At 40.4% G+C, this 25,684-nt stretch overlaps 1 protein-coding gene across 3 annotated transcripts in view; it reads left to right on the forward strand.

Moving 5' to 3' along the window:
* Positions 1-7,370: 7,370 nt before the first annotated feature.
* Arnt (aryl hydrocarbon receptor nuclear translocator) overlaps positions 7,371-25,684 on the forward strand; it is a 68,160-nt gene continuing 49,846 nt past the window's right edge. For 2 of the 3 annotated variants that reach the window (XM_008827075.3, XM_029560609.1), the window contains exons 1-3: positions 7,371-7,392; positions 21,267-21,345; positions 23,287-23,331. In XM_008827075.3, the coding sequence (XP_008825297.2) occupies positions 7,386-7,392; positions 21,267-21,345; positions 23,287-23,331 (131 nt within the window). In that variant the 5' untranslated portion in view covers positions 7,371-7,385. The remainder of the gene's footprint in view (positions 7,393-21,266; positions 21,346-23,286; positions 23,332-25,684) is intronic. The other variant, XM_029560608.1, reaches the window with a different exon arrangement.

The following is a 25,684-nucleotide window of genomic DNA, read 5'->3' on the forward strand; positions in this document are numbered from 1 at the left end:
AATATATATTGAAAAATATGGTAGTTTATTATATCTAGCTAGTTACTAGATAAATAACTTATGATCTTAATATTCAGATAATTTATACTTTAACATAACTTACTATGTAATACTGTATAATGCTATCTTGTGCACTGAGTAACTTTGCTCACCAGGCATCACCAAAAGCAAAAAAGGTTCAGAGCATTAAAAAAGGTTAAGAAACCTTGTACTAGAGAATCTCCAAAATAAATATGGATAGGGGCAGGAGAGACAGCTCAGTGGTTAAGAGTATTTGCTGCTGTTCCAGAGGACCTGATTTGGTTTCCCAGCACTCACAGGCAGTGCACAACTACCTGTAACTCCAGCTCCAAGGGCACCTCCCCACATGAATAAAATAAATAGATACACACACACACACACACACACACACACACACACATACACAAATAAATCTTAAAAAAAAACAAACGGATATTTCAAATTTGTGATTTCCTCTAGCCCTAATTCTACTGATTTAATTAAGCAAAAAATAAACATTTTTAGCCAGGTGTGGTGGCATACCCCTTTGATCCCAGCACTTGGGAGGCAGAGTCAGGCCAAACTCTGTGAGTTGAAGACCAGTTCAAACCCTGCCTCAAAAAGACAAAAATTAATTAATTAATAAACACACACTATTATATGAAAGTAATGCTTCTATAAAGTATTTAACTGATAAAAATATTACACACACATTTTGTTAATGACATGAATTATATTTCTGATATTTGAATCATTCTTGAGTTCCTGGAATAATCCTACATGAAAATAATAGTGGATTACTTACTGCAAAGGTGCTTATCGCCAGCACTTGGAATGCAGAGGCAGGCAGATCTCTGTAAGTTCAAGGCCAGCCTGGTCTACATAGTGAGTTCCAGGACAGCTGGGGCTACAGGGAGACCCTGTCTCAAAAAGACCAAAAAAAAAAAAAAAATGCTTATCTACCCAGAACCCTAAAATGTGACTTTGTAAATAAAATTTCTCATGCTGTAGGAAGCTTAAAGTAACAAACTAAAGCAGGGTAGGCCCTATCCCCAAAGACTTATTTCATTCAGAGAGAGATGGGGAAAGAGAGGTAAGATTAGAGTGATGTAGTGATGTAGTAATGCAGCTACAGCCAGGAGAGTGAGGGGTTCTCCCTCAGAGCCTTCAAATGGAATTAGCTCTGTCGACATCATCCTATCTTTTTTTTTTTTTTTTTTGAGACAGGGTCTCTCTGTAGCCCCAGCTAGCCTGGATTCACTGTGTAGACCAGGCTGGCCTTGAACTCAGATCCACCTGTAACTCCAGTTCTAGGGGATCCAACAGCCTCTTTTGTCCTCCTCTGGTATTGCATGACAAGGGTGCACTTACCTACATGCCGGGGCGGGGTGGCACAAGCCTGTAGTCACAGCATTTGGGAGGCAGAGGCAGGCGGATCTCTGTGAGAACCTCTGCTTGCCTCTGCCTCCCAAGTGCTGGGATTAAAGGCCTGTGCTGCCATGCCTGGCGATTTTTATTTTTTTATTTATTTTTTAGTTCCTTGGGACTGGAGAGATGGTTAAGAGCACTGACTGCTCTTGCAGAGGACCCGGGTTTGATTCCTAGTGCCCATATAGCAGCTATGAACTGTCCTTAACTCCAGTTCCAAGGAATCCAAAGCCCTCTTCTGACTTCCGCGGCATTGCAGGACACAGGTGCACTCACATACATGCAGGCAATGCACTCATACTTGAGTTCCTTGAATTTTATCCATTGACTCATAGAATAAGAACCCTTGCAATAATGAGAAAAAAATAGTGTAAATACTGAGTAAAGATAGGTAAGATAATTCCTTGAGATGATACAATTATGTACCAAGGAAATTAAAAAAACTTTCAAAATTTAAAAAAATATTTACTATTATTGTTTGTATGTATACATGATGTGTGTGGGGGTAGTGGTGCCATGGCACACGTGGTGGTGTAAGGACAACTTAGTGGAGTTGGTTTTCTCTTTCCACCCTTATGTGGTTTCCAAGGATTAAACTCAGTTCACCAGTCTTGTGTGGCAAGCACCTTTATTCACTGAGCCATCTCTCCAGTCCCACAAAATGCTTCAGAACCCATAAGATAATGTAGTGCAGTTATTGGGTTACCATGTAAATATTTGGAAATCGGTAACTTAACTTTATTGCAACAATAATCAGAAGTTGAAGTGGAAAAGAGGTCTCATTTATAATGTATTAAAACTTAAGTGATAGTCAGGTGTGGTGGTGCATGCTTTTGGTCCCAGCACTCAGGAGGCAAAGGTAGGCAGGTCTCTGTGAGTTCAAGGCCAACTCAGGCTACAGGGAGACCTTGTCTCAAAAACAAACAAACAAACAAACAAAGCAAACCCCCCTTAAGTAATAAGTAGAAAAATAAAGGCATAAGTGCTGTATGATGAAAAGTCTAAAACTTAATTGAAAGATACTGGAAAGCTGGGGAGATGGCATGGTGGGTAAAGTGCTTGCTGTGCCTGGGACCAGACTTCGAATTCCTAGAACCTATGAGACAGGAGAATACCCAGAAGCTCCTGGGCCAGCTAGCCTGCTGTACACTGTGGCAGGACAAGAGACTCTTTCAAACAAGGTGGAAAGTAAGGACAACCTGAGGTTGTCCTCTGACCTCCACAGGCATGCCATGGCACCTGAACACCCATTCTCATACAGAAACACAGATACATACGTGTACACATGTCATGATACATATACACATACATGCACAAATAACAATACTAGATAAAAAGGGGCTGGAGATATATACTTCAGTTTGTGGATTGCTTGCCTTGCACACACTGAATCTTGGCTTTGATCTCTCTGCACACCTAAAACCGGGTGTGGTAGTATACTCCCCACACTTCCAGCCCCTAGAGGTAGAAGTTCAAGATCACCCTCTGTGGAGAAGCATAGTGTAGCATGATGTAATCACATCATTTGGGAGGTAAAGGTCAGAGGATCAGGAGTTCAAGGTCAGCTTGGGTTATAAGTGAGATCCTATCTCAAAAAAAAAAAAAAACCGAAAGGGAAAAAACCTAAATGAAAAGTATTTTTAGGTGGAAAAAGATAATAAGACAATGCTAGGAACTTCAGGGATTCTTTGATTGTTAGAACCTTGCATGATTTTTCTTCTTTTCCTCCTTGGGTTATATGTGAGATCCTATCTCAAAAAAACAAAAAGGAACAAAACCTAAGCGAAAGATATTTTTAGGTGGAATAATATAAAAAGACAATGCTAGGAACTTCAGGGATTCTTTGTTAGAGCCTTGTAATTTTCTTCTTTTCCTCCCAGTACTGGCAGTTGAATCCAGGGCCTCATGCATTCTAGGCAAGCACTCTGAACTGAGCTATAGATTTTAAAGATCAAAAGGAAGATGAAGTATATAATATTAAAAATGTTTTTAAGAGCTGGAATATAGTGGTAGAGTACTTACGTAACATGTATTAAGGCCTAGAGCTCCACCCCTAGCATTGAAAAAAAATCTTCCAAATAAAATACACAGAAATCTTCTATATTTTTAATACCATTAGCTGTTTTCTGCCAATGGTAGCATCTATTTTTCTTTCTAAAGATTATTTTTAATTATATGTATATATTATGTGTGAATGTGCACGTGTGAGTGCAGGTGCCTGAAGAGTTATAGAAGAAGGCATCATGTCTCCTGGAGCTGGAATTACAGGCGGTGGAGGGTGAGCTCCCTGACATTGGTCCTTTGCAAAAGTAGCAAGCACTCCTAACTGTGGAGCCATCTCTCTAGTCCCTGCCAATTGCAGTAGCCTGCAAAATTATTATATAGTATCATGACTAGGATGTTGACATTGGTACATTTGAGATACAGAAATTTTCAATCATTCTTGGTGCCCTTTTGTAATCCTACCTTTAAATTCAGCTCTTGGAGGTCCCTAATTTATTCCTCATTTCTATGGTTTTTGTCTCTTCAAAAATGGTCTATAGGACTGGAGAGATGACTCAGTGGTTAAGAGCTCTTACTGCTCTTTTGAAGGAATGGAGTTCAGTTCCCAGCACCCATGTCAGGTGGCTTACAATCGATTGTGACTAGCTCTAGGGAACTTGATCCCTTCCTTTGATCTCTGTAGGCACCCACATACATGTACACACAAATAATAAAGCTTGCTTTATTTATTTATTTATTTATTTATTTATTTATTTCTCACTATGTAGACTAGGCTGGCCTCAAACTCACAAAGATCTGCCTGCCTCTGCCTCCTAAGTGCTGGGATTAAAGGCGTGCGCCACCACACCCTGCATAAAGCAATCTTTAAAAAATTTTTTTTAAAATTATTTTTATTTTATGTGTATGTGTGTATTGCCCACATGTAGGTAAGTGTACCCGTGCCATGCAATGCCCGCAGAGGACAGAAGAGGCCATCGGATCCCCTGGAACTGGAGTTAGACAGTTATTAGCTGCCATATGGGTGCTGGGATGCAAACCTGGGTCTTCTGCAAGTGTTCTTAACTGTTGAGCCCCTTAATAAAGCAACCTTTTTTTGGTGCCCCTCCCCTTCTTGCAGAAGACCTGGGTTTGAATCCCAGTACCCACATGGCAGCTAACAACTGTCCATAACTCCAGTTTCAGGGGATCCAACGGCCTCTTCTGTCCTCTGCTGGTATTGCACAGCTCAGATGCACTTACCTACATGCAGGCAATACATGCATACACATAAAATAAAAATAAAACATAAAAAATGTTTGATAAAATAGAATCATACAGTATATAACTTTTTTTTTTGTCTTTTTGAGACAGGGTCTCCCTGTAGCCCCAGCTGTCCTGGAACTCACTATGTAGACCAGGCTGGCCTTGAACTCAAAGAGATCTGCCTGCCTCTGCCTCCCAAGTGCTGGGACTACAGGCGTGCACTACCACATCCCGCCTTCTTTTCCCTCTTTTTTTGAGAGAACTGTTTTCTGTCCCTCTGCAACTTGTCCTATCCTGTCATACAGGTTTTTAAAAAAATTTAGTTTTCAAAATTTATTTTTATTTTATGTGTGTTTTGCCTGCATGTATGTAAATATACCATGTGCATGCAGTGCACAGAACAGTCATTGGAGCTCCTGGAACTGGAGCTCTGGACAGTTGTTAACCACTATGTGGGTGCTGGGAACTGAATTTGGGTCTTCTGGAGGAGCAGTCAGTGCTCTTAGCTGCTCAGCCATCTCTCCAGCCCTTCATATAGCTTTGTGCAGATCAGAAATTTTTTATTTAATTTACATTCTTAATAAAGAATGTAAATTTATTATTTGTGGGTGGGGGTATGTGTGTGCAGATCAGAGTACAACTTGTGGGAGTGGTTCTCTCCTACCATTTTTTTTTTTTTTTGGTCTTTTTGAGACAGGGTTTCCCCATAGCCCCAGCTGGCCTGGAACTCATATGTAGACAAGGCTGGCATTGAACTCACAGAGATCCACCTGCCTCTGCCTCCTGAGTGCTGGGATCAAAGGCATGTACCACCACACCCGGCTCTTCCTTCTACCATTTTGGTCCTCAATATCAAATCCAAGTCTTCAAGCAGGGCAGCAAGCACCTTTACCTGCTGAGCCATCTCATTGACACAAGAAAGTTTTAATTTAATTTAATTTTTAATTTTTTGTCTTTATTTTTATGCCTTCGTGTGTGTAAGTACACCCGTATTATATAATGCCAGAGATCAGAGGAGGGCTTTGGATCCCCTGGAACGATTGTTAGCTGCTGTGTGGGTGTTGGGAACTGAACTCATGTCCTCTATAAGAGCGGCCAATGCTCTAAACCTCTGAGCCATCTCTCTAGCCCCGTACTTTTTGTCTTTTTGAGATAGGGTCTCCCTGTAGCCCCACTATGGAGACCATACTGGCTTCAATCTCACAGAGATCCATCTGCTTCTGCCTCCTGAGCGCTGGGACTTAAAGGCTTGTGCATCTATGCCTGACTTCATTTTTTTCAATGATTTAAAAATTTTTTATTTTATTTGTACAAGTGGTATAACTGTCTGGCCTTGAATTTTCTATGTAGTTAAGGATGAACTCCTGATCTTTCTGCTTCCATCTGTCAGGTTGTATGAAAAGTCTGTACAACCACAACTGGTTTGTGTTTATTTTTCAAAATTGTTTAGTCTAGTTACTTTACCTTTTCATATATATTTCAGAATAATTTTTCAATAGCTTTAAAAATCTTGCTGAAATTTTGGTAGGAATTTGTTAAGCTTGCTTACCAATTTCAGGAAAATTAATATCCTTACTGTGTTAAGTATTTCAGTCCATGAACACAGGCTGGATATAATTGTTCATACCTTTAACCCCCACATTCAGGAGGCAGAGACAGGCAGATCTCTGTGAATCTGTGGCCAGTTAGGGCTGCACAGTGAGACCATGTTTCCAAACACACACACATATACAGATACTGAAATTCAAGGTTTTTTTTTTTTTGGTCTTTTTTGAGACAGGGTCTTCTTGTAGTCCCAGCTGGCCTGGAACTCACTATGTAGACCAGTCTCGCCTTGAACTCAGAGATCCACCTGCCTCTGCCTCCCAAGTACTGGGATTAAAGGCATGCAACACTAGCTGGGCTTTCAAGGTCATCCTTAGTTACTTAGTAAGTAGAGCTTGTTCAAGGCCAACCTGGCATACAAGAGTCCCTGTCTAAATAAATATATAAATAATCACTGGGGGATATAGCTCAGTGGTAGAGTGCTTGGCCAGCATGCATGAGGTTCTAGGGCAGAAATATACAGCAAAAAAAGAGGAGGGGGGGACTGGAGAGATGACTCAACAGTTAAAAGAACTGGCTGCTCTTTCAGAGGATTTGGATTCTGTTTCCAGCACCCACATGCCAGCTTACAACTGTCCATAACACCAGTTCTGGGGGAACACCCTCTTCTGACCTCTGTGGGCATTGTATGACACGGGTGCACTTAGGTACATGCAGGCAATACACTCATACACATAAAATAATAAAAAAATTTTCTTTTTTGGTCTTTTTGAGACAGGGTCTCCCTGTAGCCCCAGCTGACCTAGAACTCACTATGTAGACCAGGCTGGCTTTGAACTCACAGAGATCCGCCTACCTCTGCCTCCTGAGTGCTGGAATTAAAGGCATGCGCCACCACCCCTGGCTAATAATAAATAAAAGCAAGTCTCAGTAACATACTTGTAACCCAGCTACTAGGCAGGAGAATTCCAAATTCAAAGCCTGCTTGGGCAATCCTTGTCTCAAACTAAAATAAAAAAGGCTAGTGTGCTATCTCAGTGGAGGAGGATTTCTCTATCTTGAATTTCTGACTCCCTGCTTTTACCTCCTCCCCATTGCTGGGATTTCAGGGTTGAGATACTGCACTAGATTTATGCGGTGCTGAGGATTGGACCCAGGCCTCAGGCATGCTAGGTAAGCATTCTACCAGCTGAAGTACATCTATCTCTAGCCCTGGCTTGAATTTTAAAATTTGATTTTCTTGTATTAATTGCAAGTATAACACATTTCCAGCTGTCTTGTTTAGTACATGGATACTGCTATGCTTTGTTGGTGGATTGAGTCACTGATTCTTGCTGTGTCTCTGATACATTTTATTTGCTACTTTTTCTGATTTATCTATAAAAGAGTCACTTCTGTAACCAAGATTTTTAGGAGAAAAGATTGGGCTTTCGGTGTCAGCCAGCTTGGCTTCACCCATCTATCTTAATACACCAATTAAAAGAGACAAGTGACAATGGAAAAAACACATAGGGATTTATTCAGTGTGACTACATTAGAAAGAGGGTCCTGTTGATCCCCAAGTCTTTTTCACTATTCTGACACGAACTTTAGGTTTGATAGAGAACAGCTGGGGCAGCTGGCATGCAGTTAAGCAGTCTGGTCAAGGTGTGGTCTGGCCCATCGTTGTCTCAGCTCAGTCCTTCAGGATAGTCAGATTACATTGTTAATCATTGCTGGACAAGACCAGTCTGATTCCTACAAGATGATCTGCTCTAGGTGTACACTCTCCATCACATATAATTGTTCTCATCCTGGAGATAGTCTGTCCTGTCTCAGCTTGGGAATGATTTCTGTCCTTTGTCACAAAGATGTTTATGTTGTTGCTATACTTCAAGCTGAACACAAGAGGAAAGGTTAAAGACTATGACCCATTTTTGTGCCTTCAGCCAAAGTAAAGAAGATAGGCAAATACAATGAAGGCAGAGATGCCAGCATTTCATGCTGCTTTTAGTTAAGTGGTTGGCCTAACCTAGTCAGTAAGAGTACCTAGAAAAAATTGCTTTTATGTACCTGTTATAGCTCTACTTTCTTTTGGTTAATGTGTATATGATGCATCTTTTTTTTCTTTTTTTAAAAATTTTCTTTTTGAGGTAGGGTCTCATGTAGCTGAGAATGACTTTGAGCTTCTGATCTACCTGCCTCTACCTCCTTGAATCCCAGACATAGGTCAGCATGCCCAGGGCGTTCTGTAAACTAGGCAAGCCCTAAAGACTGAGTCTCATCCCTAGCTCATGATGTATCTTTTTTACATTTACTTGCTCCTTTCTTACCTTCCAGAATTCTTCCTTTTAAAATTTTATGTGTATATGGTTTTGGTAGGGGTGGGGGGGCAGTGACACAGGGTGGGTCCCTTCTTAAGTTCTTGATCTCATTGATAAAAAGAACTTAAAAGTGTACTCAAAGGGGAAAGTTTTTTAGAGCAGAGAGGGGGAAAAAAAGCAAGGCAGACAAGCTGAAGATCCCAGCAGCTGCCAGGCAGAGGGAGATGGAGAGAAGAGAAACAAAAAGTTAACTCTTTAGTACAGCGTAGGGGAAAAGATAGACCTTGAGGACAGTGTCGACACACCGGGGAACCAGGGAACCACCTTTGTTCCTTGTACTTTTTGTTGAGGGGTCTTCAAATTGCCTTTCTCTCATGGTGAAGAGGGCTATTTATTTATTTGTTTATTTATGAATGAGACAGGGTCTCACATTGTAGCCCAGGCTTGCCTGGAACTCACTGTGTAGCCAGGTCAGCCTGGAATTTGTGACTGTCTTCTTGAGTGCTGGGATCATTGACAAGAGGCACTGTACCTGACTGGAAATATTTAACTTTAATATTATTCAGTTGATTAGTCTTGTAGTCAGCTAAGAGTTGCTCTTGGTGGCCTAGAATTCAGGATGTATCTAAGATTGGAAATAATAACTAACTACATTAGTGTTGTCAGTTTACCTTCCAGTTTTGTTAGCTTTGGGCCAGGAAGGATTTAGTAACAGCCTTGACTGCTGTCAATTTACCTTTTCATAAAAATTAAAAGTAGCATATGAATTTATAGCAATGGTGACAGCATGCACAAGACCCATGCAAACTCAAATAAACAAAAACCCAGCATAGAACTTTGGGAAAGGGCAGCAGGCCTCACTCTTAACTGAAGAACTATTGGGCAACTGAATACTACTGAGTAAGGAAGAGCTGATCTTCTTTAAGGGAGTGACTCTAGGTAGGTTGACTAGAACTCAGTGGATGAACTTGCACTGAGGGACATCAGGGGACACTAACTTAACTTGCTAGGCTGTAACATAAATGACAGAATGCATGAGGTCCAGTGGGGGAATCTATGAGAGAGTGCCAATGGGAAAGGGGTATGAACATGATAAAGATACTATGTATGAAATACACAAAAGCTTAGTAAAAATGTATTGAAATTTTTTTTTTTTCTTTTTGAGACATAGTCTCCCTGTAGCCCCAGCTGTCCTGGAACTCACTATGTAGACCAGGCTGGCCTTGAACTCACAGAGATCCGCCTGCCTCTGCCTCCCAAGTGCTGGGATTAAAGGCATATGCCACCACGCCCGGCTGAAAATTTTTTAAAAGAAAGAACCCAACTAAGTTATAGCAACAAGAAACTGGGTTTTCTGTTGAAACCATTTATGACATTTTAATATAATTAAGAAGTATGTGGAGGGGATGGAGAAATGTCTCAGTGGTTAAAAACAATTGCTGCCTTGCAGAGGACCCTTGTTCTGTTCCCAGCACCCACAGTGGCTAACAATTGGCAGTAACTCCAATTCCAGAGTACGCAACAAATTTCTGGCCTCTGTGGGAACTGCACACATGTAGTTCACTTACATATACATAGGCAAAACACTCATACACATAAAAATAAAAATTAAGAAAATAATTAAAAAGTATGTGGAACTAGTTCCAGATATATGATCTCACTGGCACTCAGTTCATAATTTTTCTCTCTTCTCCATCACCTCTTCATAAGCATTGAGAACTTAAAGAAAATGCATGGAGGCTAAGTTTTAATATCTCCTTTCAGGAATAATTTGCTTTCTAGAAACCAATTCAATTCATATTTGTAAATTATATGCCTATTATTGTAGGAATGACTTTTACAATATGGACATAATCTGGACTAAAGACTTTTACCTAACTTTGCAACCAAGAAGTTACTGCTTTTAATATAAACAAGATCACCGAGCCATGTACGCCACTGAATACTCAGTACCTCTCCTTACCCTGCATCCAAGATAGTGTAAGATAGAGTGTGAATGTGCATGCTTTACATATCAAAGCTGAGCATGTTTTCTCATTGAATAAATGAGATAAATCTGGTTGTGTGTGTGTAACATTCTAGGCCAAGAGATCAAAGGGCAGGATTCTCTGATAAGCTAAGGGTGGGTCATGACTTCGACTACTTCCCCATTTCATGCTGGAGCTACTGTATCAATATTCAGCAAAGCCTTGCTGGAAAGAAGAGAAATAAAAAACATCTAAGGACGTTCAACAGTTTGGGTTCACTCTGGGCCTTATGAATGCTGAGTCAGACTCTTTCTTTATTCAGGCATAAGCATATTGTGACTTAGAACCACTGCACATTAAGAATCACTAGTTATGTTAGAAATTCAAACAGGGGTAGAGAATATACCTCAATTAGTGGAGTGCATGCCTAGCATGGAGGAAGCTCTGGGTTAGATTTCCAGTACCATATAAGCTCTTGGTTTGAATCCCAGCATGGGTATGATGGCACAGACTTGTAATCCCAAGTAGAGTTAGAAGTATTCGGTGTTCAAGATTATCCTCTGCTGTCCTAGAGGGAAATCAAGCCTAACCTGAGATAATGTCTCAAAAAATAAAACAAAAAGGAAAGAACAAAGGGAAATAAATTCGAATAGGAAGAGGATATTGCTTTATTCCAATTGAATTTTATGTTTGGACTTCTTTATGCTGCCTATGATGAACTAACTCCCTTAACCCATCAAAGACAATAAGGTTTTCTTTGTTTTATACTAAAAAGGTACGTGTTATTGGACTTGCAAATTTCTCTGAAGAATGTTGCAACTGCCTGTAACTTGGTTCTCTATATTTCTGAAAGCTACCGCTCACACATATACATACACAATTCTGACTGACTTAACTGATGATTTGAAACTTAGTACTAGCTGAAAAGATACAACTGTACTACAATCATCTATCCCAGATCTTTTGGTAAAGATACTTGAGTCTTATTCCCTCCTCCTTCTCCTCTTCCTCTTTGCCCTCCTCCTTCTTCTTCCTCTATCCTCCCACCCTGTGTGTGTGTGTGTGTGTGTGAGTGAGTGTGTGTGCATGTTGAGAGAAAACTGATATTGAGCTACATCCCTAGCCATTATAAGGATACTTGTCAAGGAAGTGTGCAACTTCAAAAAGCTGTGTTTACAAAAACTGTTTAAAGTTTAACTGTTCAACTCTGGTGAGTGTAAAATTATGCTTAAAATAGGAGTATGCCTTCCCAAACTTATGCCAAAAAAAAAAATTGTAAGCAGAAGCCTGTTAATTTTCTGTTGCTTGTCTATTATGTGTGTTTTTTGGTGTGTGTGTGTGTGTGTGTGTGTGTGTGTGTGTGTGTGTGTGTCTACATGTCCATGTAGTTCACAGGTCAGCCTCAGGTGATGTTCCTTAGGAGCATTTGAGACAGGAGGTCTCATTGGTCTGGAACCCAGTGATTTAGCTAGATGGAATGGCCAGTGAATTCTAGGGATTTACCTGTTGCCGTCTCCTCAGCTCAGAGACCTATTTTACATGGGTGCTGGGGATTTGAATTTAGGTCTGTATGCTTGGGTGATGAGCACTTTACCCATCTTCCCAGCCTTAATTTACTAGTTAGCTTTGGGCTAGTTTAAATCTCCAGTGGTTGGTTTATCTGAAAAAAAAAATTGCATTTATTTATTTATTTTGTGTGTGTGTGTGTGTGTGTGTGTGTGTGTGTGTATGTGTGGGTGCATATGTGCCTTGGTGTGGGTGTGTAGTAGTCAGAGGACAACTTGCCTGAGTCAGTTCTGTCCTTCTGCCATTTGGGTCCTAGGGCTCTAACTCAGGCCTTCAGGTTTAGCAGCAAGTTCTTTACCTGCTAAGCCACCTTGCCAGCCTCATTGGTTCATCTCTAACCTTGTAATTAGTTACAAGCAGCTTGTGAGGTCTTTATCACTAGCTGAAAGGTAAGTGTTGATTTATTTTTAATCTAGCCAGGGAAGGCCAGGACTTGACAAGCAGTTTAGAAATTTTTCATTACAGTGTTTGAAATGTGATTCCTTTTAAAACTCTTTAATTCCCTGTCTACCAGGGCATTAATGTATCATTTACCAAGTAATTTGTCACAGAGGAAGCTGATATATTGATAATCATTGGTTTCAAATGGTGACTGGAGAGTATATGGCTAGAGATTATTCTTTTATTCTCTCTTTTCTTGCCTGGCATCTTTTGTTTAGATAACTTTCTTTTTAATTTTTTTGACTTATTTATTTTTAATTTATTTGTATGAGTGTTTTACCTAGATCATCCCTTAGATGACTTTCTTTAACCATTTTTTTCTTTTAATATATTTTTTTTAATTTAATTAATTTATTTTTTTGTCTTTTTGAGATAGGTTCTCCCTGTAGCCCCAGCTGTCCTGGAACTCACTATGTAGATCAGGCTGTCCTGGAACTCCCAAAGATCCGCCTGCCTCTGCCCCCCAAGTGCTGGGATTAAAGGCATGTGCCACCACGCCTGGCTTTAATTTTATTTTTTATTTTATGTGTATGCGTGTATTGACTGCATTGTAGGTAAGTGCACCTGTGTCATGCAATGCCTGTGGAGGTCAGAAGAGGCTGTTGGATCCTCTGGGACTGGAGTTATGGACAGTTGTTAGCTGCCATGTGGGTGCTGGGTTTCGAACTCAGGTGTTCTGCAAGAACAACCAGTGTTCTCAACCTCTGAGCCATCTCTCCAGCCCCTTTTTTAATATTTTTATTGATTCAAGAATTTAATACAGGGGCTGGAGAGATGGCTCAGCAGTTAAAAGCACTGGCTGCTCTTGCAGAGGACCTAGGTTCTATACCCAGCCCCCACATGGTGGCTAACAACTCCAGTTCTAGGGGAATCTCACACCCTCTTCTGGCCTCTGTGGGCATTGCAGGCACATGATACACTTACATGCCGGCAATACACTCATACACATTAAAAATAATAAATTTAAAAAATTTATTTTTTATTATATATATTTTTATTTTTTAGAAGAAGCATTTCATTACAGCTTTAACATACTCAATAACAGTTTCCAGAGCAAAGATACATCTCTTTCAAAAAGAGAAAACATGAAGTAATAGAAAATATCACCGCAATTATCCTCTAAGATCAAATGAGAAGGAAGAAATCATTTTAAAAGATATTTATAAACTATATGACAAGGGGGGGCTGGAGAGATGTCTCAGAGGTTAAGAACACTGTTCTTGCAGAAGTCCTGGGTTTGAATCCCAGCACCCACATGGCAGCTACCAAGTGTCCGTAACTCCAGTTCAAGGGGATCCAACAGCCTCTTCTGTCCTCCTGGGGCATTGCAGAACACGGGTGGGTGCACTTATCTACATGGAGGCAATACACACATACACATAAAAATAAAGCCGGACTTGGTGGCGCACACCTTAAAAAAAAAAAAAGATCTCCATTTCCTTTTAAAATGTACTATTTCTTACAGAAAGACTCATTGTTTCTGTAAAATAATAAATATTTTTAAAAATAATTACTGCAATGTATTTTGGTCATATTCAGACCCTGTCTCTCCACCTCTGCCTTGTTATCTGCCTCCCCCATCAAAACTGCTTGATCTACTGTTGAGAAATTCTCTTTTTCTTTTTTTTTAAAAAAATAATTTATTTTTGTGTATAAGTGTATTGCCTGCATGTATATGAGTGTACTCGTGTCATGCAATGCCATGGAGGTCAGAAGAGGGTTTCAGATTCCCCTGGAACTGGCGTTAAGGGCGGTTCCTATCCACCATGTGGGTGCTGGGAATCGAACCCGGGTCTTCTGCAAGAGCAGTCAGTGCTCTTAACCTCTGAGCCATCTCTCTAGCCCCTTGATTTTCTTTTATCTGAGGTTGCCTTACTTTCTTAATCCTGAATGATGTCTTTATTGGGTATAGGATTCTAGATTGATGGTTCATTTCTTCAGAATTTTTTTTAAAAAGTATGCTGTTTCCTTCTGGCTTCCATGATTTCTGCTGAAAAGATGGGCTTGGTAGCATACACCTATAATCTCAAGCACTTGAGAGGTGGAGGCAGGGTGTTGGGAGTCTGAGGTCATTCTTACTTTCCTATAGAGTTCAAGACTTATCTGGGGGGAATGACATTGATCTACTGTTAATTTGAATTGTTTTCTCTCTGTAATTAGGATATTCTTTCCTTTATTTTTTATGGTATTTTTGAGACAGAGTCTCCCTGTAGCCCCAGCTGGCCTGGAACTCAATATGCAGGCTAGGCTAAGTAAGCCTCAAACTCACAGAGATCTGCCTGCCTCTGCCTACCAGGTGCTGGGACTAAATGGGTGTGCTACCACACCTGGCCAGGATATTATTTTCATTAGTCACTTTCAAGACATTTTTGAGGCAGGGTCTCAGTATGTGACACTGGCTGGCCTGGAACTCACTGTAGACCCGACTAACCTTGAACTCACAGAGATCTGCCTGCCTCTCTGCATGGGCCACCACATCCAGCAGTATTTTCTCTTTTCCTTTTTTTTTTTTGTCTTTTTGAGACAGGTCTCCTGTAGACACAACTGGGCTGGAACTCCCTATGTAGACCAGGAGAACTTGAACTCACAGAGATCCACCTGCCTCTGCCTCCCGAGTGCTGGGAGTAAAGGCATGTGTCACCATACCCGGCCCAGCAGTATTTTCTTTTCTTTAAAAAATAAGCTCTTATTTATTTTGTGTGTGTGCATATGTATGTGTGCCTATGCAGAGGTCAGAGGACATCTTGCTGGCATTGGTTTTCTTCTTACACCTTGTGGGTCCCAGGGATCTAACTCAGGTTATCAGGCTTAGTGGCAAGCACTTTTACTTGCTGAGCCAATGGCAGGCCTAGAGTGTTGTTAGATTAGTTTTATATGTAATGTCTAGGATTTTAGTTGAATTTAATAGGAGGAATAGAGAAAAGTACATTTACTCCATTTTTCTGGAAGCAAAATTCAGTATACGACATTTAATGAAATTTTGTAAAATCAGTTACTGGCGAATGTCAGTGGTGGCAGGGAGGTGCAGATCCACACTGTTCTAGAAGCCTGACAGTCCCCTTCCCCTTAGGGAATGCCACTCATACACAAAAAGATCCTTGACTGCTACAGAGAATTTTAGGATGAGTTTTGAGGTTGGTTTTTTTTTTTAGTCTTTTTGAGACAAGGTCTCCTTGTAGTCTCAACAGGCCTGGAACTCACTATATAAACCAGGCTGGCCTTGAACTCACAGAGATCCACCTTGTCTGCACCTCCCGAGCGCTGGGATTAAAGGCATGTGCCACCATAAATAGTGGCATGTAAGAAAAGTACAATACATACTGAAGATGGGTGTAGATGGGTGTGAGCTTTTCAAGAGAGAGAATTGCAATTAGGTGTTTTAACAGTGGCTCTATAAATGATTTTGTAACATTGTAAATTACTTTTTTCTAAGGATGTAATTTACAACAAGGTTTAAAGATTAAAACAAAGCTTTAATCCAGTGCTCAGGAGGCACAGACAGGTTGATCTCTGTGAGTTCAAGGCCAGCCTGGTCTACATTGTGAGTTCCGGGGGCCATAGGAGACCCTGTCTCAAAAAGACCCCCCCCCAAAAAAAGATTAAAACAAAGCTTAACATTTAACTAATGTTGGGACTGGAGAGAAGGCTCAGTAGTTAACTCTGGGTGCATTTGTAGAGACCTTGATTTGGTTCTGAGTACCCACGTGGTAGTTAACAACCATCTGTAACTCCAGTTCCAGGGGATCTGACTCCCTCTTCTAGCCTCCATGAGTGTTGCACTCACATGGTACACTTACATACACACAGGCAAAACACATATACGTAAAATAAAAAATAAATTTAAAAAATTTAAAGTTTAAAAATTAAGTAAAAAATAAGTGTGCTAAGTTATTTTTCTTAAAGAATTTTCTTTCATCAGGTCGTTTTATAAAGTGCCTTGTTCAGAGTTAGGGATGAGAGAGATGTGCTGATACATTAAACTGGAGGCCCTAAACATTCTGGCCTTAAGTAAGCAGTTTGTTGTTTTTAACATCCTTGTTTGAGACATTATCTCTGTAGGCAAGTTTGGCTTTATCAGCTGTGTTAAGCTTCTTAACTGCCAGTCATCAGGAGAGGAAAATGATCCCTGTGTGAGGGCTTCTTTTCATTCTTATGTTCCCTTAATTTTCTCTGTCTTTCTATCCTGCCTCAGGGATAAAGCTTTAAAATTTTTTTTATTACATTTTTTTTTTTTTATTTAATTGGGGATGGGGAACACAAGTGCCAGAGAATGTGAATGGAGGTCAGAGGACAAGTTGCCAAAGTGGGTTCTCTCTACTATGTGGGTTCTGGGATTGAACTCATGTAGTCTTGGTGGCAGGTCCTTTACTCATTGAGCCATTTCGACAGACTGCACAGTGCTTTTCTTATTAAACTATTAAAATATGAAGATGTAATTAAAAAAAATCAAGACTGACACAGTAATAGAAAAATGTATTAGTTCAGAAAGAGAACATATCTAGCAGGAGTATGCAGTCTTTTTTTTAAAACTTATTTTTATTTTATGTGATGCGTTTATTGCCTGAATGCGTGCAAGTGCACCTGTGTCATGCAGTGCCTGTTGAATCATTGGATCCCCTGGAACTGGAGTTATCCATGGCTACTAGCTGCCGTATTGGTGCTGGGATTCAAACCTGAGTTTTCCTACAAGAACAGCCAGTGCTTTTAACTGCTGAGCTACCTCTCCAGCCCCAGAGTATGCAATCTTCAGAAAATCTTTTTTACTATATTTTATCTGTTTTGTGTATGTGCTCCCATGACATGCCACAGCACACAGGTGGAGGTCAGAGGACAACTTGTGATAGTTGATTTTTTTTGTTTCCACCATGTGGGTCCTGGGGCTCAAACTTGGGTGGCCAAGCTTGGTTGAAGGTGCCTTTACCCACTGAGTTATCTTGTTGGCTCATAACTTTTTGACACTGTGATGTCAAAAAGATTGACAAAAAGATTTGTTTATTTGTGAGCTACAAATGTAGTGAGTGGCAAGCATGTCCAAGGGCTGCAGGTTAGGTATGGCTATTCTGTCGACAGTAAAGGGGATGCTTTCAAATAAGTGAAGAAATGGTGGACTATTCAGCAAGTGTATCAGCAAGTTGTATCTTTGTATGACTGTCATAGTATATTTACACAAATTAAGCCAGCTATGATGTCATTAGGTGATGTGAGCTTTTGGACCACAGTTTTATATGTGCCTCATTATTGTTGACTGAAACATTACGTATCATATGACAGTAACTGATGACAATAACACATGCAAAATAAATTCCAGATCAATTAAAAGCCTGTTAAAAAAATAAATTAGAGAAATAACTAGGAGATAGGGGAGCTTTATTTTTAAAAGATTTGTTTATTATTACTTTAAAAATATCTTAAGGCTGGGCGTGGTAGCCCATGCCTTTAAACCCAGCACTCTAGAGGCAGAGGCAGGCAGATTTCTGTGAGTTCCAGACCAACCTGGTCTACATAGTGAGTTTCAGGACAGCTGGGGCTACAGGGAGACCCTGTCTCAAAAAGATCAAAAAAAAAATTTATAATTTTTATTTTATGTGTGAGTGCTTTGCCTGCGTGTATGTACGTGCACTATGTGTGTGCAATGCCTGAAGAGACCAGAAGGAGGTGTTGGATTTCTTGAAACTGGAGTTATGAATTGTTATTAGCTGACATGTGGGTGCTGGGAACTGAACCTAGCTCCTCTGAAAGAGCAATCAGTGCTCTTAACTGCTGAACCCCCTCTCCAGCCTATTTTAAAATTATTTTTAATTATGTGTATGTGTATGGATCTGTGTGTGGGTCTGTGCAGGTGCCCATGGAGGCCAGATGTATTGGATCCCTCTGGAGTTGAAGTTAAAGTTACAGGTGATTGTGAACTGCTTGACATGGGTGCTAGGAACCAAACTCAGGTCCTCTGGAAGGGCAGTAAGTGCTCCTAACTGCTGAGCCATCTTTCCAGCCTGGGAGCCAGCCAGCTGCCCACCTGCCCTCCTCTCCTCTCCTCTCCTCTCCTCTCCTCTCCTCTCCCTCACCAGAATTGAGAGAAACAAATTCTGTTGATTACAACATCTAGTTTATAGCATCTGGATACAGAAGCCCAAGCTGACTAACACTGGGAAATCTAGGACTGTGTAGCCCCTGGCAGGCCCATAATTTGCTATGTAGACCTGACTGGTCTTGAGCTCAGAGATCAGTCTGCCTCTGCTTCCTAAGTGATGGGATTAAAGACATGCTCCACCCTCCCCCCCAACCTCTTGGCAGAGCTTTCTTAAGAAAGGGATAAATCCAGGAATTATTTGGGAAAACATTAATAAATTTAATAACATAAATAATGACGAGTATAATTAGAGATATGGTGAGAAGTTGTGTTTAGTATATAACAAAGGTCATACTTTGCATACTGATAGATTTTACAAATTCATTAAGAAAAGACATTGTATTAGTCAATTTTGTGTTACTTTAGTGGATTACCCAAGGAAACTCACTTATAACTAGAAAAGGTTTATTTAGTTCACAGTTTAGAAGTTCAAAGGCATGGTACCTGTATCTGCTCAGTTCTACTGAGGACTATGGAGGGTGGGGTGGGAGAGTATGTGGAAGCTAGTGCTCATATCTCAGACTGCTAAGTAGAGGGAGGCAGTAAGGGAGGAAGAGAACATGGGTGGAGTCTCTTAATCCCTTTTGAAGGCACAGAGTCCTCCTATTAGACCCCTACTTTCCTAAGGTTTCACAGCACTACCCAGTAGTGTCACTCTTACATCCAAGACTTTAGATAGTAGACGCTTTGGGGACACTCAGATGATTAAATGACATCCAAATCATAGCATACATAATCAATTTGTGTTTGCTTTGTTTTAAATTACTGTTATGTCACTGTTGCAAACTTTTTTAAAATTTATTTTTTATTTTTTTATTTTTTAGAAGCATTTCATTACAGCCTTAACATACTCAATTTCCAGAGCAAAGATACATCTCTTTCAAAAGTGGCTATAAAATTCTTACGTTCTCATTTGTGATACTGAAGCAGGCTGATCAAAATTCAAGGACAGCCTGTGTTGTATAGAGAGACCCTGCATCCAAAATAATAATAATAATAATAGTGAAGATTACAGAATGTATTTTTTTGTTAGAGACAAAGCCTTGCTGGCTGGCCTGGGACTCTGTGTAGATCAGGCTGGCTTTGAACTTAGAATGATTCTCTGGTTTGTGCCTCCCATACTGGATTTGGAAGAATAAGCCACCATGCTCAACTTTTTTAATAACATTTTTTTAACATTCTTTTTAATTAATTAATTAATTAATTAATTTTTGTTTTTTTGAAGCAGGGTCTCCCTGTAGCCCCAGCTATTCTGGAGCTCACTATGTAGACCAAGCTGGCCTTGAACTCACAGAGATCTGCCCAACTAACATTCTTTAAAAAAGTTTTTTTTTGAGCTTTTGTACATTTCATACAACAGTTCTTAATCAAATTTAGACCCCCATTGGACCTCATGCATTCTGCCATATGTGTTAAGTTCTCTCCGGTCAAGCATTTTTACCCAGATGTCCTTTGGTACAAGTTCATCCACTGGAGTCTAGTCAGCCTAACTAGAGATCTTAAGGAAGTCTATTCTCCCTCATCCAGCAGTGATCAGTCTCCCAGCAGTTCCCAGGCTTGGGCCAGGCCCACCCATTTCCCTCGCTCCATCCTAGGCCCTTGTCTGATTGGAATGGCCTGAGTCTTGTGCTCAAATCTACCATTCCCGAGCAAGCTTCCAGTGGCCTGAAAGTCTGTTGAACATAGGGAAACAGACTTTCTGCCACTATTTTTTATTTTTTTAAAAAGAGCTATAAGTGGCGCATGCCTTTAATCCCAGCACTCGGGAGGCAGAGGCAGGCAGATCTCTGTGAGTTCAAGGCCAGCCTTGTCTACATAGTGAGTTCCAGGCCAGCTGGGGCTACAGGGAGACCTGTCTCAATGACACCAAAAAAAAAAAAAAAAAAAAAAAGGCGTTATGGTACTTCTTCCAAACCTTATAGAGTAGGAAAAACTGAAGTATTGAGAATTCAAGATGGGTGGTTTGGATATGAATATTTTTTAATATGTGGATCTCTAGTATACTACTGAGATTTTATTCATAGCTTTCTTTTCTTTGGGTTCTTTGAGTCATAGTTTCCTGTGCCCCAGGCTGGCCTCGGACTTGTTTTGTCTGTGAGGATGATTTTGAATTCCTGATCACCCTCCCTCCTACTTCTTAAATGCTGGGATCATGTGTTTTTGCCACCATGGCTCGCTTAAGAATTTCTTCTTTTCTTTTAATTTTTATTTTATTATTTTATTTTTGGTCTTTTTGAGACAAGGTCTCCCTGTAGCCCCAGCTGTCCTGGTACTCACTATGTAGACCAGGCTGGCCTTGAGCTCACAGAGATCTGCCTGCCTCTGCCTCCTGAGTGCTGGGTTTAAAGGTGTGTGCCACCACGCCCAGTGGAAGAGCATTTCTTATTTTAAAAAGTTACATTTATTTATTTATTTGTGTGTACATGTGGGTGCATGCATGCCATAGCCACATATACATGTCAGAGGACAACTTTGGGGAGTTAGTTCTCTCCTTCTGCCATGGGGCCCCTGGAATTGAACACAAGTCATCAAGCTTGGCAGCAGGCACCTTTACCGAATGAGCCATCTTGCTGGCCCCTGGTTTGAAAATTTCTTCTAGCCAACTTCATGATGATTGTCAGTGATGATATTCTTTTCTGATAGAAATGACAGCAGATGTCCCTGGACCTGGAATTCAAGGTGGAGGAGCCATTGTACAGAGGGCTATTAAGCGGCGACCAGGGTGAGTTTGAGTGTAGTGTCATTAATGTCTTTGTCTGTAAAGTCAACTTGATTCAGTTGCTGTATCTCCTTGGCTATTCCTGAACTAACATCAGTTGATTATATATTATACTGCTGTCATGTAACTCTCAATCCCTACATTTTTTCTATAAACAGAATTGATATTTTATATAAATTTATTTTTTAGTATTTATGTGATTTATTGTCACTAGAATTACAGCTATAAAGAAAAGGCTGAAATAGTCATGGTCACTTTCCTCTTGTCTTACCTCTTTCACATTCATGCCAACTTACTACTGCATCACATTTATTTCACATATAAAACTTTTTTTCATTGATGTGTCTTCATTGATAAGCAAGTTGTTGTTGTTGTTTTTAGTTTTTGAGACAGATTCTCCCTGTAGCCCTAGATGGCCTGGAACTCACTATGTAGACCAGGCTGGCCTTGAACTCAGAGATCCCTCTACCTCCGCCTCTGGGACCAAAGGTGTGCGCTACCACACCCAGCTGTTTGTTTTTAGATAGAGTCTGACTATGTAGCCCAGACTGATGTCCTGGAACTCACAGAGATCTACAAGCCTCTGCCTTCTGATTGCTGAAATTAAAGGCATGCACACCAAGTCCAACAATAAGGGGGTTTTTAAAAAATTCATTATTTTTTTCTTTTATGTATGTGTGTGTATTGCCTGTTAGTGCACCTGTGTTGTGCAAAGCCCACAGAAGTCAGACCTCTGGTACTGGAGTTACAGATGGTTGTCGGCTGCCATGTAGGTGCTGGGAACTGAACCCAGGTTTTTTTTGCAATAGCAGCCAGGGCTCTTAACTGCTGAGCCATCTCTCTAGCCCTGTAGGGAAGTTTTTTAAAATAAAAAAATATCTGGAAGGTGAAGAACCAGTGGCTAAGTTAAAAGATTTCACTGTTGCTTTCTTTAAACTTAAGCTTTATATCGGTTTTAAAATCATTTTGTTAAACTTCTTTTCTGAATTTAGAGAATGATGAACTCTAAAATACTTATTTTCTAAGTTTTACTAATATTTTGTTTGGCATGGAATGCACAGTCTATTTAGTTCCAAAAATATTTATTAAGGAGTTACAGACAGTTATTAGCTAATGTGGTTATTAGCACCATGTAGGTGCTGGGAATTGAGCCAGGGCCCTTTGCAAGAGCAACCAGTACTCTTAACCACTGAGCCATCTCTCCAGCCCCTTTTTGTTTTTTGAAGCAGGTTCTCACTATGTAGTTTAGGCTGGCCTACAATTCACTAAATATCTCAGGGTGGCCTTAAAGTCTTAATCCTTTTGTTTTAGCTTCTGGGTGGTAGAATTATAGGCATGTACCACCATGGCTGGCTTTATTGCCCAACTTTCCTCCCTGGTATGACAATATGGAGAACAGATATTATAGCCTTTTTTTTTAAAAAAAAAATTTTTTTTTTATGTGTATGTGTGTATTGCCTGCATGTAGATAAGTGCACCCGTGTTGTACAATGCCTGCAGAGGTCAGAAGAGGCTGTCAGATCCCCTGGGACTGGAGTTATGAACAGTTGTTAGCTTCCATGTGGGTGCTGGGATTCAAACCCGGGTCTTCTGCAAGAACAAACAATGTTCTTAACTACTGAGCCATCTCTCTAGCCCTAGCCTTGTTTTGTTTTTGTCCACTTTTCCTTCTATTTAGGTGGGTATGCAGTAGCTTGTGTTAAGATATTTTAATTGCAGCTGGGTCGTGGTGGCACTCTGGGAGGCAGAGGCAGGCGGATCTCTGGGAGTTCAAGGCCAGCCTGGTCTACATAGTGAGTTCTAGGCCAGCTGGGGCTACAGGGAGATCCTGTCTCAAAAAAGACCGAAAAAAAAAAAACGAAAAAAAAAACCCAAAACTTTAATTACTTAACATTCTGTATTACCAATAAACATATATCTAAATTTTTTATTGCCTTTCCCTAGGCTGGATTTTGATGATGATGGAGAAGGGAACAGTAAATTTTTGAGGTAAGAGCCTGAATTTGTTTTTCTAGATTTCTAATACTAAAAATTAGTGGGTTTGGGCTGGAGAGATGGCTCAATAGTTAAGATCACTGACTGCTCTTCCAGAGGACTTGTGTTCTGTTTCCAGCACCCACATGGCCGCTAACTCCAGTTCCAGGAGATCCAACGCCCTCTTATGGCCTCCATGGGCCATGGGCATTGTACAACATGGGCGCATTTACATATATGCAGGCAAAACACTCATTCACATAAAATAAAAATAATAAATAAAATATTTAAAAAATGAGTAGGCTGTGGGCTGCCTGGATGACCTAGTTGGAAACAGTACTTGCTACCAAGCCCTGGATCCCAAATGATGGAAGGAGGGAACTGAATACCACAAGTTATCCTCTGACCTTCACCACACATGTGCTGTGGCATGTGCGTGCCTCCCCCCAGTAAAAAAACAAATAAATGTCATAAAAGTTTTTTAAAAAGGATCGGACTGGGGTGTAGCTTTGTAGAATGAGCATCTACCATTCATAAAGCCCTGAGTTCAGTCTTCAGTACCAAAAAAAATTTATACTTTTAGCTTATAGAAATATTTTTGTTTGTAGGAGTAAGGAGTATGCTTCATCCTAAACCTATACATTTTTATATTATATCATAGAAACTTTTTAAGCATTTCGTTAATTTTAAAGATAGGACCTCAGTGAGGAAAGCACTGAAAATTTACAAGATCTTCTATAAGCTAGTCATATATTGATTCATGACTTAAAAAGAATAGTAGGCTGGGGAGATGGGTCACCAGTTATGTACTTGCAATGCAAGTGTAAGGACGAGGTTTGGATCTGCAGAGCCCGTGCATATGCCTGGTGGGTGTGGCAACCCACTTATAGTTCTCACTTTGGAAATCAGAGACAGGGAGTCCCCAGAATAAGTTGGCTATCCAAACCAGCTATGTCTGTGGGCTCTCAATTTGATTGAGAGACTCTGACTCATTGAATAAGGTGGATGAGTGATAGGGGATGATTATCATTTTTGAGCTTTTACATGCACATGTAAACATATACATGTGAGCTTTGGATTTTATTTTATTTTCCCCACCCTCTCCTGTGAACTCTGGATTTGATTCAGAGACCCTGCCTCATTGAATAAAATGGAAGTGTCATGGAGGATGTTACCTGACCATCAACCTCAGGCCTCTACATGCATGCTTACCATGTGCACTCACAGTCACATTGACTTGTGCTCATACACATGCAAAGATACACACACACACAGGAAAAAAAAAAGAATAGCAGTTCATTAGTTTTCATGTCTATGGACTGATAATTGCCTGGATTCACTGGTTAAGATTGCTCTCAGACAATGTGATGCACGCCTTTAATCCCAGCACTAGGGAGGCAGAGGCAGGCAGATCTCTAAGTCCCAGATAAATGTGGTCTACATAGCAAGTTCCAGGCCAGCCAGGGCTACAAGGTGAGATTCTATCTAAAGGCATTCCAGCCTACTGGCCAAGTAAGACTCAGCTGGCATGGTTGCCCCCTCCCCTCTTCTCTCCTGTTTTTCCCCTCCCTTGTCTCATCCCTACTTTTGTCTTCTAACAGAGGAGACTGAGTTTCTTTGTGTGGTGATGGCTATAATACAGAGGGCAAGTCTTAGTGTACTTAACAAAACTTCTGGTTCTATGACATTTACTAATGTCCCATTGGCTAAAGCAAGTCATATTTTCCTGTTTTGAGTCAGTGTTGTAGAGGAGCACAAAAAGAAGTGGATTCTAAGAGGTATAGTTTGTTAATGTTCTACTCTATCAATTCCTTTGACACCTGTTGATTCCTCTTATAGGTAGCAAGAATTAGTTTGTATATTATATGTGTGTATGACAAGATTCTGTGTAGCCTAGGCTGACCTTAAACTTAATATGTAGCTTAAGATGGTTTTGAACTCCTGACCTTACTGCTTCTACTTCCCTAGTGCTTGCATTATAGGTCTGTGCCACAGTATGCTAGTTATATACTCTACCAACTGAGCTACATCTCTAGCCCCACCTTTTGATTTATACAAAAGATGTCCATAGTATAAATTGCTTTCTGTTGTTTAGTCTTTTAGTGTTTAGGATAGTTACTAGTGTCTTTTATAGTAAGGTTTTAGGTAAAGGCTCATATTTCTTTCTTTTTTTTTTTTTTTTTTTTTGAGACAGGGTCTCCCTGTAGCCCCAGCTGTCCTGGAACTCACTATGTAGACCAGGGTGGCCTTGAACTCACAGAGATTCGCCTGCCTCTGCCTCCCAAGTGCTGGGATTAAAGGCGTGCGCCACCACGCCTGGCCCCAGGGCTCATATTTCTAACTACTGACTAGTTGTGAAACCTATCAG

The sequence above is a fragment of the Nannospalax galili genome, unplaced genomic scaffold (assembly GCF_000622305.1).
Source record: "Nannospalax galili isolate Female #2095 unplaced genomic scaffold, S.galili_v1.0 scaffold1212, whole genome shotgun sequence".
Lineage (NCBI taxonomy): Eukaryota > Metazoa > Chordata > Mammalia > Rodentia > Spalacidae > Nannospalax > Nannospalax galili.